General features: G+C 39.6%; 1 protein-coding gene across 1 annotated transcript; it reads left to right on the forward strand.

Annotated features, from left to right (window-relative positions):
- Positions 1-799: 799 nt before the first annotated feature.
- On the forward strand, positions 800-4,633 carry LOC310860272 (LIM/homeobox protein Lhx1-like; the record flags this gene model as incomplete). Its single annotated transcript, XM_083767091.1, has 5 exons — positions 800-969; positions 1,739-1,959; positions 2,595-2,893; positions 3,605-3,770; positions 4,239-4,633. The coding sequence occupies 5 exons, from the start codon at positions 800-802 to the stop codon at positions 4,631-4,633; spliced, it is 1,251 nt and encodes a 416-aa protein (XP_083623217.1).
- Positions 4,634-16,496: the final 11,863 nt, after the last annotated feature.

The following is a 16,496-nucleotide window of genomic DNA, read 5'->3' on the forward strand; positions in this document are numbered from 1 at the left end:
TTGCCCATATGCACCCAAAATGTAAATCCTGGCTATTAGGCTATACCACGCTGCCCCAAATATTACAAATATTTCCATTTGTACACTATAGACCTAGGGCCACCAGACGTTGAGTAACAGTGGTATAGTATACTGTATATTATCCATGCATGCATAGCAGACAGACAGACTGTCTCTGATGATGCTCCGGGTGCGGAGGAGAGTGGCAGGCTGGCTGCTGATAGGGTTTGATGGGAGATGACGTCACGGGGTCTGAATAGGCAAGCGCACACACAGCCGCCCAGAGGTCTCATATTGTGCTGTTGGCGCTTAGACACTGACTGTAGCTCATCGCCGGGAAATGTGACACACGCTGACTGTATTTACATGATTTTTCTTTTCTTTTTCTTTATTAGCCTATATATTTCTCGGCGGTGAACTCATGCAAACCCGTTTTTTTCCCCTTCTTATTGATACGGCGTATTGATACATTTTACACATCATTCTTCTTGGATCATGGGACCTATAAGTTTGTCATTTTGATTCAGAAATGTCATTCCTGTTTGTTCAGCAGTTAAGCCGTCGTTCGGGGCTCTTGATCAAACATGGATGGTTGTCTTGTGGACCAGAAGAGCATTACATAATCTCACGGATCATGGTATAATTCTTGCCAGATTAATTTGGATTGAATACTAATTTCCGGATCATACAAGAAAGACTCAAGCAAGTGTCGAAGACCTGCAGCACACTGGGGAGGAAGCGCCACGCTGAGACTAACATAAATACAACCAACACACACTGGCTGGACATTTCCCAAACAATGGTTCACTGTGCTGGCTGCGAGAGGCCTATTCTTGATAGGTTTTTGTTCAAAGTTCTGGACAGTCCGTGGCACATCAAGTGTGTTCAGTGCTGTGATTGTAAATGCAATTTGACAGAGAAGTGTTTTTCACGAGAAGGGAGATTATACTGTAAGAACGACTTCTTTAGGTAAGGACCCGACGATCGAACCTTATACACTTGTGTAAAATGTTGGTGTCTTTCTTGCTTGTCTGTTGTTAAGCACAGTGCAATAAAAAAATAAAAATAAATTAAAGCTCATTAAGCTAGCATAAACCCTTGAATATTTGTGGTGGCTGGAATGGTTACCAATATCACTATCAGAGCAATTAAAACGAAAATATAAAAACGTTGGTGCTGGGCCTATAGCCTATTATGGCTTAATTTAAATGTGATTGATTCCGCTAAATTGTCCTTTGTTTACACCGTAGGACTGTCAACCTAGAAAGCCGCAAGGACTAAAGCCAAGGCTATTTATTTGATAATTGTGTACCGCCTATACCACCTTAAGTTCAATCAGACGCTGCAGAGCCGGCTATTTGCCGCCGAAGGTCGAGTGAAAATGTGATAAGTGGATTTGAATAATAAATCGCTTTGAATCCCTCATATCAAATCCTAGAACACAAGGCATGCATCGCTGTTATGAATATTCAAATTCAAATAAACCGTTGCAGCTGGCAATAGAAAAAGAAAAAGAAAAGACTCGGCCATGCACTTGTTATCTCAGAGAGGGATAGGCCTGTAATAGCAATTCAAAAGAACACGTGTAGAATAATGTATTGCATTTATTAGGCTACTCAACAACAACAACAACAACAACCCATAATTGGCCAATGCCAATAAAGACAAATAACAGTTTTTTTGTTTTCCTGCCGTGTAACCGTATAGGCTATATATTTTGTTGCTCTTTTCCACACAGGAGATTTGGTACAAAGTGTGGAGGCTGCGCGCAGGGCATTTCACCCAACGACCTGGTCCGAAGGGCGAAGAGCAAAGTGTTTCACCTCAACTGTTTCACCTGCGTGATGTGTAACAAGCAACTGTCCACGGGAGAGGAGCTGTACATTCTGGACGAGTTCAAGTTCGTCTGTAAAGAGGACTACCACAACAGCAACGGCAAAGACACCATCCTGCTCGCAGGTGATTTGACACGAACGACTAAATTGTGTATAGCTCTCTTGATGGACGAAAGGCACATGCTATTATGTAGAATAAATATTATTTAATAATGATGATGATAATGATAATAATATAGACCAAAATATATATTATTGGAAACATTAATGATATATATGATATAGCATGTTGACAACTAATATGCACCCGATTCCACACAATATAAACGGAGCTCCCTGACATCATTTGGTCAGTTCAAAGGAACGCTCCAAATCATTTTAACCGTGCAGTGCTCGATCCTGCATGTTTCAATTGAGTTGTTTTTGTTTTGTTCTGCTTAAAGTTCCGTTGTAATTTACCCTGACTTTTACAATGTAATGCGTAAAAAGGATGTATTTTGATTTGTATATTGAAGGCCTATTTGTAACCATGGACTACATTGAAAATGAGTGCTTAATTGTTTATTGAATGTAGGCCTATACATCCCGAGTATACAAATAAAGGTGACGATGATATTGTACAAACAAGCAGAAGGGGGCGGGGCGAGAGTATAGCCTATAAGCCTACTAACAGCATCCAATTAATCACAACAAGTCCTCTCACAACAACAAAAAAGTAAAATAAAAGGCATTTTATTCTTTTGTTTTCGAATTTTGCAGTCACGACGTGTAGTAGTGACCCCAGTATGTCTCCAGATTCCCAAGACGCGCATGGGGAGGACGACGGCAAAGAGGACTCGGAGACCCAGCTGGGAGGACACTCGTCCGACAAGGAGGCGGGCGTCAACAACGAGAACGACGAGCAGAGCGTGGGCGGCAAGCGGCGCGGCCCGCGCACCACCATCAAGGCCAAGCAGCTGGAGACGCTGAAGGCCGCGTTCACGGCGACCCCCAAACCCACCAGGCACATCCGGGAGCAGCTGGCGCAGGAGACGGGCCTGAACATGAGAGTCATACAGGTATAAACACACACACACACACACACACACACACACACACACACACACACACACACGCACACGCACACGCACATGCACACACACACACACACACACACACACACACACACACACACACACACACACACACACACACACACACACACACACACACACACACACACACACACACACACACAATACTGATTTATAGTTTGTCAATACATGCATGCATGCATGCAAGTATATAAGCTTTTTTTGTTTTATGTTTTCTTTTAGCTTTATACCCTGTATAACGTATGTATATAACGACACAATGTGACACAGCTGTTTACAAAATGCTGTACCCCCCCCAACTGTATATATATATATATATATATATACACACACACACACACACACACACACACACACACACACACACACACACACACACACACACACACACACACACACTCCCCATTTTCAACAGGCTTTCTTATATTTCGACACCTGCTTTGGCAAAATGGAAACGTATATGTTTTCTCATGCCAATAAAGCTCCTTTGAATTGAATTGACCTCTTTAAATCCCATAGCAGAACCTTAATTGAATTTGAAGGCTATATATATTTCCTGTGCTTCTTTCTATACAAACTGTTAATAAAGTATATATTCAATCACTCAAAAACTGCGGTCACACATATTTAATACATAATAATACAAATGAATTGGTGGACGTCACGTGCCTGCAGGTATGGTTCCAGAACCGGAGGTCTAAAGAGAGGCGCATGAAGCAGCTGAGCGCTCTGGGGGGAAGGAGACACGCCTTCTTCCGCAGCCCGAGGAGAATGAGGACGCTGGGAGACAGACTGGAGCCCGGAGAGCTGCTGCCCAACGGACACTTCTCTTACTATGGAGGTATATAACCCATTCTGACCTGAGATCAGATTCATACGAAGGTTTCCACTGGACACACACATGGTCTGATGAACCCATTCTGACCTGAGATCAGATTCTAAAAAATGTCAGTCGCTCTTCGATTTTTCAAAAATAGCAGACCTACACCCTTGTAGGTCTGCTATTTTTAAATAGCTAAAGCATAACATGATGCTGACACCAAAATGGGTGCCCGGTCAGAATGCAGGGATAAAGCAATTCATTAGATTGATAAACCTCATAACTAACTAATAGTAAACTTTGAGCAGTCTTATATCACTGAACATTATATGAACTTGCATAATGTGGACTAATACAGTGACTTACTGTCCAGATGCCGTTATGAGAGGACCATTTCAGTTTCATCCTCTTTTTAATAATGTCTTTTTTATTCCAAATAACCCTAACTGGGATGTTTTCTTTTTGTTCTTTCCTTAACAATGACTGCAGATTACCAGAATGAATACTACAGCCAAGGAGGAAACTATGAGTACTACCACGGCGGTCCCCCGTCCTCGCAGACGCCAGCAGAGCTGGGCTTCGCGCCCTCGTCCGTCCCTGCCGGCGCCCCATTAGTGGCGATAGACCACCACCACCACCATCCCGGGCACCACTGTCCTGGTGGAGACGTGCACTGTTACTCGGACATTATCGCATCCCACCACCACCCGGCAGACTCACCCAGCCCGGAGCCCAGTGGCGGGCCAGGCTCCATGCACAGCGTCTCCAGTGAGATGTGTGGGCCCGGCACGCCCTTCACCACGCTGTCCATGCAGAGCGAGAACGGATACGCCAACCAGCTGTCACAGCCCTCTTCAGAACTGAGCGAAGGAACGGTCTGGTGACATATGTAGTCTGATCGATGATGGGACAGCATTGGAACATGATGGAACTGCATTCTCTAAAAGGCAAAGGAACCCCTCATTTGTTTCACGGTATCATTGTTCAACTATTTATTTATTTATTTATTTATTTATTTATTTATTTATTTATTTATTTATTTATTTATTTATTTATTTATTTATTTATTTATTTATTTATTTATTTATTTATTTATTTATTTATTTATTTATTTATTTATTTATTTATTTATTTATTTATTTATTTATTTATTTATTTATTTATTTATTTATTTATTTATTTATTTATTTATTTATTTGATCGTTCGTTCGTTTATTTAATTATGCACTGTTGAGTATGTTGTTGTTTGCTTAATAATTGATATGCTGATTCAAATAATGGTCAGACCATGTTCAGTAATTGTTTTGAAAGTTATGGGCTTCATTGATCAAACAATATAAAAACATTGTGGGCTATACCAAAATCATTCTTAATACACAAATTAATTTCTCTCAATACTGGTATGAGATGCATGTATAACTCAGCATTGTTGCCTCTTTAAACATTTTATGTATATTGATAAATGAGGCCCATCACCATCATCCTCATCATCTTCACCATCATTCCTGTATTATGAAATTAAAACACATTATTATCCAGCAGATCAATACATTTGACCAAAAGCCTTTCTCAGGACCTGATAGTACAATTGGTGTGTTGGACATGTTGCTGTATATGATTTGATCGCCATCAGCAAAAGCTTATGCCTTCAGTAGAAATATTGAAGAAAGAAGCTGGATTCCCTATATATAACACTGACAAATAAAATGCATTTAAATTTAATTCAGACTCAGATTCAGAATACAAAGAAGACGAAATGTAGGCTGGAACAGTCAACTGTTTACGAAAAATGTACAGTACTTTCAGGGGTTTGGATATCAGCATAGCGTGAAACCTCGATTCAGATGGAGAAATAATTTAATGCAAGAAACCAAACTTTTGTATTTATTCTATTTATGTGGTTCCTCACTGTGCTATAGTTTGTATTATGTGTTCACATAAGAGAAAAAAAGAAACCTAGAAAATACAAATAAACAGTTGCCAAATAAAGACCACAGCACAAACACTGCAAGTGCTTTGCACCTTCAGTTGTTGAACACAAGAAATGCATAGCATTTGTAAGAGTGTTCAGAACTAGTTTTGATTCTTTGAAGTTGTTCCTTGTGAAAATAATTAATGGCAGATCGTTAAATTGAAAAATAAAATGATTTTTTTTGTCTTTAAATATGTTTATATACAGTACATATAGCCTACATTTAAACATTGATGGTCAGATATGCTACCAACAGCTTCATCGTTGACACGTCAAAGTTCACGTGATATATTATGTTTGATATGGTGAGGCTTATATGACTATGTGACCACCAATGTTAGAAGACCATTCACTGTATAATAAAACATGGAAGAAACAAAGGATTCATTAAGATTTACTTGGAATATAGCGTCAAGTCAAGGGTGCTTCTCTTGCACTTTCACAGTATGTGCTATATCATCTAAGTTTATGACCCATTGAAATACAGATACATATTAGCCTATTCATTTTTAAATGTCTTTGTAAGAACACACTCATTTTCCAAATACACCAAAGTGTATCAGGGGATGCTTAAGAAAGCACGATAAATAGAAAGGAAATACATATTTTCATTATTTTGTTTGTCCTTGAAATGTGATGACGCAGCAGGCCTTAATTATATTAATTATCTGAGGTTTCACCTATTGTTATGCATAGATGTTTGTATTATTTTCATGTTAGGTTATTTAACTAATCCATTGGAATTATTTATTGACCATTTTGAAATTTTACTAGCAACTTTAAAATACCCTCTAAACATTATTCAATGGCTCTGGAGGAGAATGAAGGCTCAATACACTCAAACATGAATACATTATTTCGGACACATTTCAAAAAGTAATGTTATAAACATTGTTGTGCTAGATGTGCCATAGTAAAATTACCTACTAATACATAGACCATGATGCCCTATATTTAATGAAGAATTATCATTCCATTGTGAATTAACCTGAGCAATATAAATGTTTAAATTATTTGTCCCATTTACCTCAAGACCTTATGACTTTCAAAAGCCTATTTTGATGATTTTAACAGACTGGCAGCAATTTGTATATGAATATTGTTTTTCCTTTAGTTTTTTTAATCAGATGCAATATATCTGAATAAGCACTATCTTGTTAACATATTCTGATTGGTGATAATGTGTCCTGTCTGCACTATTCGCCTTACAGCCAACAGTCATGTTTTGATAGAAGGTAGACAAGAGTCACAAGACGTAGCTTAGTAGCTATAATCTATGTCCCAAACTGTTATTTTCAGGATTCAAAAACAGAAAATAATTTACAATCTTAAAATGTGCTGCACAATCTTTTGTGTGACACTGAAGTATGACAAAGTGGGCCATTAATTTACTACAAACCCCCCCGCCCCCCTAAAAAGTTAATATATGGATATTAGGCCTACAGCTAGGTTTCTGCCCAGCAGCAACAAATTCAAGGTGTCACATCAATATGGAACAACGTTTTTGCACTGGTTATGTATACTGTGGGATATAGTGCAATTGAAGACTGTTTGTATTGACCCCATTATTTATTGGTATATTTGCACAGCAGGGCAGACATTGAGTGTCTGCAAACAATAAGGAACAGCTTGTTCAATAGAACCGCCCCATGCCGACTGACTCAAGTGGTAAATTGAGGCACGTCTATTGACCGTTAAGACAAGCAAGTCAATGTGGTTTTCACAAATGGCAAAAAGGGATATACTATAGTATAGTGTGAATCAAAGAGACCCAAGCACCTGTTTAGAGAATCTTCAGAATAATCATTTATTTGATTGAATACTTTATTAACATGCTTATTAACAGTACAGTCAAAGGTTACGCTAAAAGCAGTGGCTCTCAACCAGTGGTCCTTGAGGGGGTTCCATGAGGTCCCCAGCTAAATGATGTAGAGTTGTTAACCATCAAGTGTAAAATTCTCAAGTGTATACATTATTGTTAAACAACTGCATTACTTAAGCTAATTCTACACAATAGAGAATGTAGAGGAATTGTTTTTTTATCGTTCTCTCTCCTATGGTATTCAGCATCAATACAGCATGGATATGTGGACATATTCTTTAGTTTTGGGTCTGAGAGGCTAAATGTCATGAAATGGTGGTCCGTGGCTCAAATGCAGAATAAATAATGGGCCTTGATATGAAAAGGGTTGAAAACCACTGCTAAAAGGATAACACTAAAAGCCCCAGGGGCTTGTTCCCATTGTGGTCCTTCATTGTTTAGTTTGATAAAGAGACATCTTGGGAAGGGCTTGTAAAGTCAATAATAAAAGGAAGTTGATACAGAAGAGTCTGGTGACCGAAGCATCAAACGCTGCATTGAGGTCATGGTGGGCAAACAGAGATGCTGCGGTTTGGTCTGATAGGTTCTTTACATTTGGTTGGCTTCAAAGCTATCTTGGTAATGGTATGTTTTTACTGCGTTGATCAGCTATAGCTAGCCTATACTTTCACTAGTAATTCAGATGAGAAACGAGAGTTGGAAATAGGTTAACGTTGAATATGTCATTTTAAACAATTCTGTGTGTTTTAATTACAGCTAGTTGATATGGATAGTAGCCTAAACATTTTATCGAAAGTGACAGGAATTTAAGTGTTTGTGGGCATGTTTTGGAACCATTGTTCTATCATATTTCTGTCAAATTGTTATTAGTGGCCCTTTTATGCCCATATAGGAAGTTGTGTGTCAGGCTTGCCCAAATATGGAGTCCAAGCCAGTCTATGACCTCAGTTATATGAAGTCAAATTGATGACGTCACAGTCACTGCATTAGCAAGCCCTGTTGTTGGTCGGGGCACCCGTTCAGCAGGGAAATGCATGGGCAGATATGGGGGAGATAGCGTCAAACTGTGCACGTTGCGTTCTCCCATGCAGGGAAACTCCTCGCTGTCAGGTGAAAATGCGACGGTGTATCGGGGGACACACGTGTTATCTAGAGTCTAGAGACCCTCCCCAAGCCAACATGTTGGGAATTGAAGACAAAATGGAGAAAAATGTGGAGAAAAGAAAAAGATAGAAATGCATGCAGGGTTGGACTAGCCTTGCTATTGCCTGGTGATTTCACTCTATAGACTGTCACTGTCACTAGAGTAACAAATTGTTATGCACACCGCGGCCATCTTGCCATATAAGTTAATGGCAGGGTGGCCAATTAACTTTGGCATTGACAGCCCATACATCCAAACAGAAAAGTCCTGATTGTATTAAATAACATCAAAGTGTTCATTTAATATAAATCCACTGTAGACATGTTATGAATGAGATACTTTCTGTCCTTGCAGGTGTTGGAGTTTGGAAGTGCTTGTTGGATATCACTCAACAGCCCATGGGTACCACCTGTTTTGAATTTGCACATAATGCAGGAGGTAGCAGGACGTTGTTTTACTGAAAACGAGCGCTTCCTAACTCTGATGGCAAAATGTCACTTGCAACCAGCTAATAGGAGATGGATCTACTTTTTACCATTAGATGTTTCACACAGATTTGCTATAGTAGATGTTTCACACAGATTTGCTATAGTAGATGTTTCACACAGATTTGCTATAGTAGATGTTTCACACAGATTTGCTATAGTAGATGTTTCACACAGATTTGCTATAGTAGATGTGTCACACAGATTTGCTATAGTAGATGTGTCACACAGATTTGCTATAGTAGATGTTTCACACAGATTTGCTATAGTAGATGTTTCACACAGATTTGCTATAGTAGATGTGTCACACAGATTTGCTATAGTAGATGTGTCACACAGATTTGCTATAGTAGATGTTTCACACAGATTTGCTATAGTAGATGTTTCACACAGATTTGCTATAGTAGATGTTTCACACAGATTTGCTATAGTAGATGTGTCACACAGATTTGCTATAGTAGATGTTTCACACAGATTTGCTATAGTAGATGTTTCACACAGATTTGCTATAGTAGATGTGTCACACAGATTTGCTATAGTAGATGTGTCACACAGATTTGCTATAGTAGATGTTTCACACAGATTTGCTATAGTAGATGTTTCACACAGATTTGCTATAGTAGATGTTTCACACAGATTTGCTATAGTAGATGTGTCACACAGATTTGCTATAGTAGATGTTTCACACAGATTTGCTATAGTAGATGTTTCACACAGATTTGCTATAGTAGATGTTTCACACAGATTTGCTATAGTAGATGTTTCACACAGATTTGCTATAGTAGATGTGTCACACAGATTTGCTATAGTAGATGTTTCACACAGATTTGCTATAGTAGATGTTTCACACAGATTTGCTATAGTAGATGTTTCACACAGATTTGCTATAGTAGATGTGTCACACAGATTTGCTATAGTAGATGTTTCACACAGATTTGCTATAGTAGATGTTTCACACAGATTTGCTCTATAATAAGAACAATATACTACTAGTGAAATAAAGGAAAGACAAATGGTTGGACCAGATCTCCCAAATGGAGCAGGATCTCCATCTCCCAAATCAGCCTGCGATGGACTCCGGCAGGCAAAAGAAAACTACTCATGAGAGCCAAAATGACCTGGGGCAGAACTGGGGCGAGGCACAACACATTGCCAAGGATAGGAAACGATGGGCGTAGCTCATTGTAGCCTTATATCCCACAAGGGACCAAGAGGATTAAGTTGTAAGTCTTCAGATTTGGGTTTTGTTAGCCTTTAGTAATTCAGCGTAGCAGCCTAAAGTAACCAGTTAAAACTATTTTAGCTATACTGTGCCAAATTTGAAATCTGCTGGACTATACCTTCCTACAAATTCCAAACGGATGTAGATTACAAACATGTAAAGGTTATACCTGTGTTTGGTGTTGCTCAGCTGTGAAAGTATGAAAGGGGAGATATTGATCATGGAATCTTGGTTACCTCCAGTGTTGCAATCGCATGATCAGAAAGTATAAACAAGCAAGCCATGCTAAAAAGAAAATTCAATTATTCTCAGGAGTTGGAAAATTGTTGGAAAATAGTCACCATTAGTTCTAATGTGGTTTCATACATTTTCACTTTTCAGTAGATTGAGGTTTGTTTTAATTGTGTTGGGGTAATGAATTAAAATGGTCTGCAACTCTGCATCGTCCCCCTTGTTGAATCTCCAATTTAACCACATTAACCCTAACCTCGCATCACCAGGCTTTCCACCGCCTCGGAGGAAAGCCTGGTCTCTGTTTCAAAAGTCCGTATGATCCGGGCTGGGGCCGGATGATGTGGTTACGTCATGTTGTAGTATTGTTTTGTAGTCGCCAGACAGGAGGAAGCGGAAGCGGAAACTTCCTTTTCCCTCTCAATAAAAGCTCTCGCTTACGAGAGCTTTTATTGAGAGGGAAAAGGAAGTTTCCGCTTCCGCTTCTTCCTGTTTGTTGTAGGCAAACCATTGCCTACAACATGACGTAAGCATATCATCCGGCTCCAGCCCGGATCATATACCGAAATGAAATGGTGCCCAGGCTACATTAACCCAACGTCCCTAATACAACATGTCATTTGTTTGTAGATCACTTATTTTCGGGCTGTGAAGAGATTTGGTGTAGAGGCAAAAAAGACCCTTAGCCACTTTTCTTTGGGACCCTTGGTTACCATTTCTGTATTTTTTGACGGTGGTGTCAAACGCTTGACACCAAATAACATGCAATATATCATCTAAAATATTCAATACAAAACCACGCAGTGTCACAGATTAACATAAAAACACGACTAAAAGCAAAGCTCCCACAGTGCAGTCCCAACATAGAAAGGAGGCCGTGTATCAGGGCGGACATACTAGAACATACTGTAAAACAAAGAGGAGAGCAAACATTATTTAACAACCCATTCTGACCTGAGATCAGATTCATACGAGGTTTTCCACTGGACACACACTGGTCTGATGAACCCATTCTGACCTGAGATCAGATTTAAAAAAATGTCAGTCGTTCTTCGATTGTTCAAAAATAGCAGACCTACAAGCTCGTATCGCGCCACTCGGTGGCGCGATATGAGCTTGTAGATCTGCTATTTTTCAATAGCTAAAGCATAACATGCATGCTAACACCAAAACGGGTGCCCGTTCAGAATGGGTTAATAATCACCAGTCTAGCACCTGCTGAACCTCAAATGCCAATGACTAATAAGTCAAATTAACATAAAGCAAACTAAAAGGTAAAATGAAATAACAGCGGAAAACTGTGGCTGGACTGGTCCCTTTAAGGAGACAGACATGGACATGGACAAACATTCATTATTTGCCAGCCCCGAGATTACAACATAATGCACACTGGCCATACAAGAAAAATACAGGATAGCATTAGACGAGGCTATTCTGTGCTGCTAAACAAAGCTTAAACTATGAGCTTCGGCCTACCGTAATAAGTCCTCCTTCTCCCTGCATGAGAGGAAGATCAGCATAGAATCAAACTGTTTCTCTACTGGGATGCATTTACCTGATCATGTGACTAGGTCAGGCGCAGTGAGTGCACCATTCACCCACAGGAATAACATTGCAAAGCACATACTCCTTCAAGATGATCAATTTAGGCTATGGCTATAGCAAGGAAACATCAGTGACAGAGGTTTTAATCAATGGTGTTGACCAACTACAATAATGTACTCTCGTCTACATTTTTCTTCCATTTCAAAATATATTATTTTTGTCAGCCTACAACTGCTGTGCAACTGCTTGTTTCTTTTCTGTTTGAAAGAGACATGGCTTGCAGTTGATCAAACTAATCCTTCTTTATCCAACTGTGATTAAGACATAGATTTGCAAGTCAAACACAAACCAGCCAATCAATTTAAACCTAGCTGACACTGATTATTGCATTAAGCTCTTAGGTAGATCACACAGTTAGAATATGTTTGTGCTGTAGGACGTTATATTGTGGTGGCCACTTGGTGGGACAGGGTCTCGCCTACTGTTATTGAGGTTGCATTGTCACCAGTCGCGCATATGGCACAGAATAGGCTAGTAAGCTCAGTTTGCTGCAGAGCAGATGTTCACAAATATCATTTTAAGCATTGTTGATAGTGAAGTCAAAACCTTTACAGAATGGACATTTAAAATTGTTAGGCAACTCAGCTCCTTTGTAGCAGAAATGAAAAATAATCAAGCCTTCATATAAGCCAACGTGAGAGATGTTGTTTGGCCTAGGGGGTTTGCCTATTAATAAATCAGAAGCAAATGAATAAATTAATAGCATATTAAATCCTATGGAGATGGAACACTTACACCTGTGGACATTGTCGTAAAGTTGTTATTCCTGAAAAACATTCTATTGCATTTTTGAGATAGAAATCTCTTGAAGCTTTTGAATGAAATATTATATGAAGTTAGATTTACTCTTTGTTGTTTGCCTTTTCGTAGTTGATCGATTTGGCCTGAGTTCTCTAATTTGATTTCTTTTTTCTTTATCTTCTTCTTTTTTTTCCCCGCTCGAGGCTTCCACTTCCTTCATGAAAATCACTCACATACACAATTTTATAATCAATGCCCACAGTAATAGGATTCCTCTGGCCATGGGCAATTAATACAGTTTCTTTCCTTTTTTTCCCTTCTTGTGCTGATCTCAAAGCTACGAGACATTGGCTTCTCCTCATTTGCATATTTATTGCATTGGACTCAAATCTGGCGAGTGATTGATGTGGAGCCTGCCTCCTGAATTTTTAGCGGTCCATTATTATGAAAAGAAGGGAGGGGGCTGAAGCATGTCAGTGTACTTTTGATTAAGCCATTCTGACCTGAGATCAGATAAAAAAAAATGTCTTCTACATCCTGACAGTTTTCATTCTGACCTGAGATCAGATTCTAAAAATGTCTTCTATGTCAGTCGCTCTTCGATTTTTCTAAAATAGGTGTCGCGCTACGAGCTTGTAGGTCTGCTATTTTTAAATAGCTAAAGCATAACGTAATGCTGACACCAAAAGGCGTTCCCGCCCAGAATGGGTTAAAGTTGAAGAGGACAGAATCATAAGGGTTCCCCACCTACTTTCTCATTCCTACACTGCACGAATTGGGCGGCAGTGTAGAGAATATCTTTGCCATAGTTCAATAAGCTACTATAATAAGACTTATATTAGATATTCCTGATTCTAGATCGGATTAAACGACCAAATAGATGTCACTACTACATAAACCAATGTATAATGTAATTTAAGAACGCTGTGAAAGGTTCGCTGCAAAGTGCTTTATAGGGAGCAATGGATAAATAAAAATAAAATGCACAGAAATAATGTGATTATAGGATTACTTACACAAATCACAATTATCAAGAGGTCTCTTGAGTGCACACAACTTGAGCGTGAGAATTTGTTGGTCTGAGTATGTGCATACATCAATCAATTATGTGCATACATCAATCATGTGAAATACCTCGCTAGCATCAATGCTGGGGCAGACATACTAGCAAGAGGGTTTCAGAAGGCCCTCAAGCAACAGATGTGAGGAGGTGGAAATTGAAGGGGTAAGGTGGTTGTCAGGTATAGGCTATGCTTTAATTGGGTCCTGAGTCTAGACCTAAATACTGAAAAACATGCCTATAGCGAAAGCCTGAAGCTGATTCCAGACGGAGGATATGTTTTTACTGTATAATAATAGATTGACAGGTTGTATTGTTGCATTCTGTGAGTGGAGAGTTCAGGTGAGTTTTGGGGGACTCTATGGGGAGTATGCAAATCGGCAATAATGGCCTGTCCATATGTTTTTGAGGGGCGCTAGCCCCTACAATGCCCAGCTTTGTGTGTTTGTGTGTACCCCGATATTGATGATTTGATTGGCTGAGCAATGTGTGTACCCCAATGAACCCCACCATAGCGACGATTTGATTGGTGGAGCATGCCCAGCTTTCTGTGTCTGTGTGTACCACGGAAGTGAGGACAGAAAAGTGAGGTCGCCAATTGTCATTGGCCGGAATGTGATGATGTATGATGATAACACAAGTGTGATATTTGAGGGGCGCTAGCCCCTCCTATATATTCAGCTATTAGTGTAGATTTGACCAGCATTAGAGGAGGACCAACCAGGGCCCAGTATGCAAATATACTGTAGGACAGGCTTACTGGCCCATAACCAACCAGGGCCCAGGACGTGTGTGACGTAGCGGGCTGATTGTAGGTCTAACCAATAGAGTCTGTTTGAGTCTTTTTGTAACCGCCCCTTGGGGAAACAAATCAAAACACAGAGAAGAACCAGACAAATATTCACCCAGTGATATTAGTATGGCATTGGCTACGCGAGGCTATAATTAAAGTGCCTTAATTCCTTCCTTTTGTAAATACTTGATACTCAATCAATATATGCATCCAAACACTCCACAGCACCAGAGGGAGCAATAACCATGATCTGGTACCACCATAGGGGTACCTCAACAAACAAACATGGTCAAATTCTCATTCTACTACTCTGTCACCAAGATGAGTTATGTGCTATTAAAGGATCTTTAAGGATCTTTATTAAAGGATCTTTCCAAATTACTGTAGGCTACCACGTGCTGACTAATACTGCAATCAATCAATCAATCAATCAATCAATCAATCAATCAATCAATCAATCGTGTTTCTGGGTGTTTCTAAGAATCTGATATAAACACTACGTATGTGTTTGTACCAGCTCAGCTCTGGGCAGTAAGCTGTTACAGCACTAACTGAATACGATGCTTTAACTTCAGTATCTTAATTGAATCTAAGCAGGCAACAGCTTCATTTGATGTACATTAACTTGTAAGGGAGGTGATTTTGCAGACCAAAATGTTTCAAAGCGCATACATTTCATAGGCTAGGTTAATACATTACATACATTATACAGACAAGCAGTGGTTTCAGCAGTTTTGGATTATGGCTGGGATCAACCATGCTTCTCTCTCCTCCTCCTGAGCTGTCACGTTATCTGGATAGCACACTGTTTATCTAGAGGGTTACATCTGGACTTTATGGATTCACCTTGTGCACTACATGACAGAAATCATTCTCTCTCTCCCCCCCTCCGTCCCTTCTCCCTTCCCCCACCTCTCCCTTCTAATGTGAGCTGTTGCCGAGTCTGAAGACCACCACCACACATCTTAAATAGTCAAGGACTTATTTGATAATGAAGAAATTCACGTTAAAGATGGTGTGCCTTCATTTTTTCTACCCTATAACATGATCATCTGGCATTAGTATTATATAAGGAGGAAGTTGTTTTTCTAAAAAGTGTGCAGAATTCTATGTCGACACGCCCACACCAGTTCATTCATTATGCCTGGTTTTCCTGGTGGGTGGTGAATGATCCACCTGAACATAAGCCACACCCACAGCTGTTGTTGTATGATAAAGGGAAGGGGTTAGGGGAGGGGATGATATTGTGATGTCACTATAACACTGTTTTTGGCACGTTTGACTGTTAAGTCAAATACAAAGGGAAGACATCATTGCACATAACCTCATAAACACATGAAAAACTGGATAGAAAATACAAAAATCATCCATCATTAAGTTTTGAGCAGCACCTTAGTAACACTGTATGATACTTTTCGCTACCCAGTCAGTCGCCAGACAGAAATGTTGGCAATGAGTGTTTTTGAAGCAGAGAAATTCTGTTTGATCATGAAATCCTTCTCGAGTATATAGTGTGTTTACGATTGTTGGTATGATTGGAAGGAAGCCTTTACCACAAGACTGTTGGATATGGCACGACGCTGTGTCTCATGGAGCACAATGATTTCCCTGGTTGGTTGCCTTTGTCCTTCATAGCCAGAGGACACTGGCTACAAATCCTACCATTCCAAAG

The sequence above is a fragment of the Protomyctophum parallelum genome (assembly GCF_964188405.1).
Source record: "Protomyctophum parallelum genome assembly, chromosome: 1".
NCBI lineage: Eukaryota > Metazoa > Chordata > Actinopteri > Myctophiformes > Myctophidae > Protomyctophum > Protomyctophum parallelum.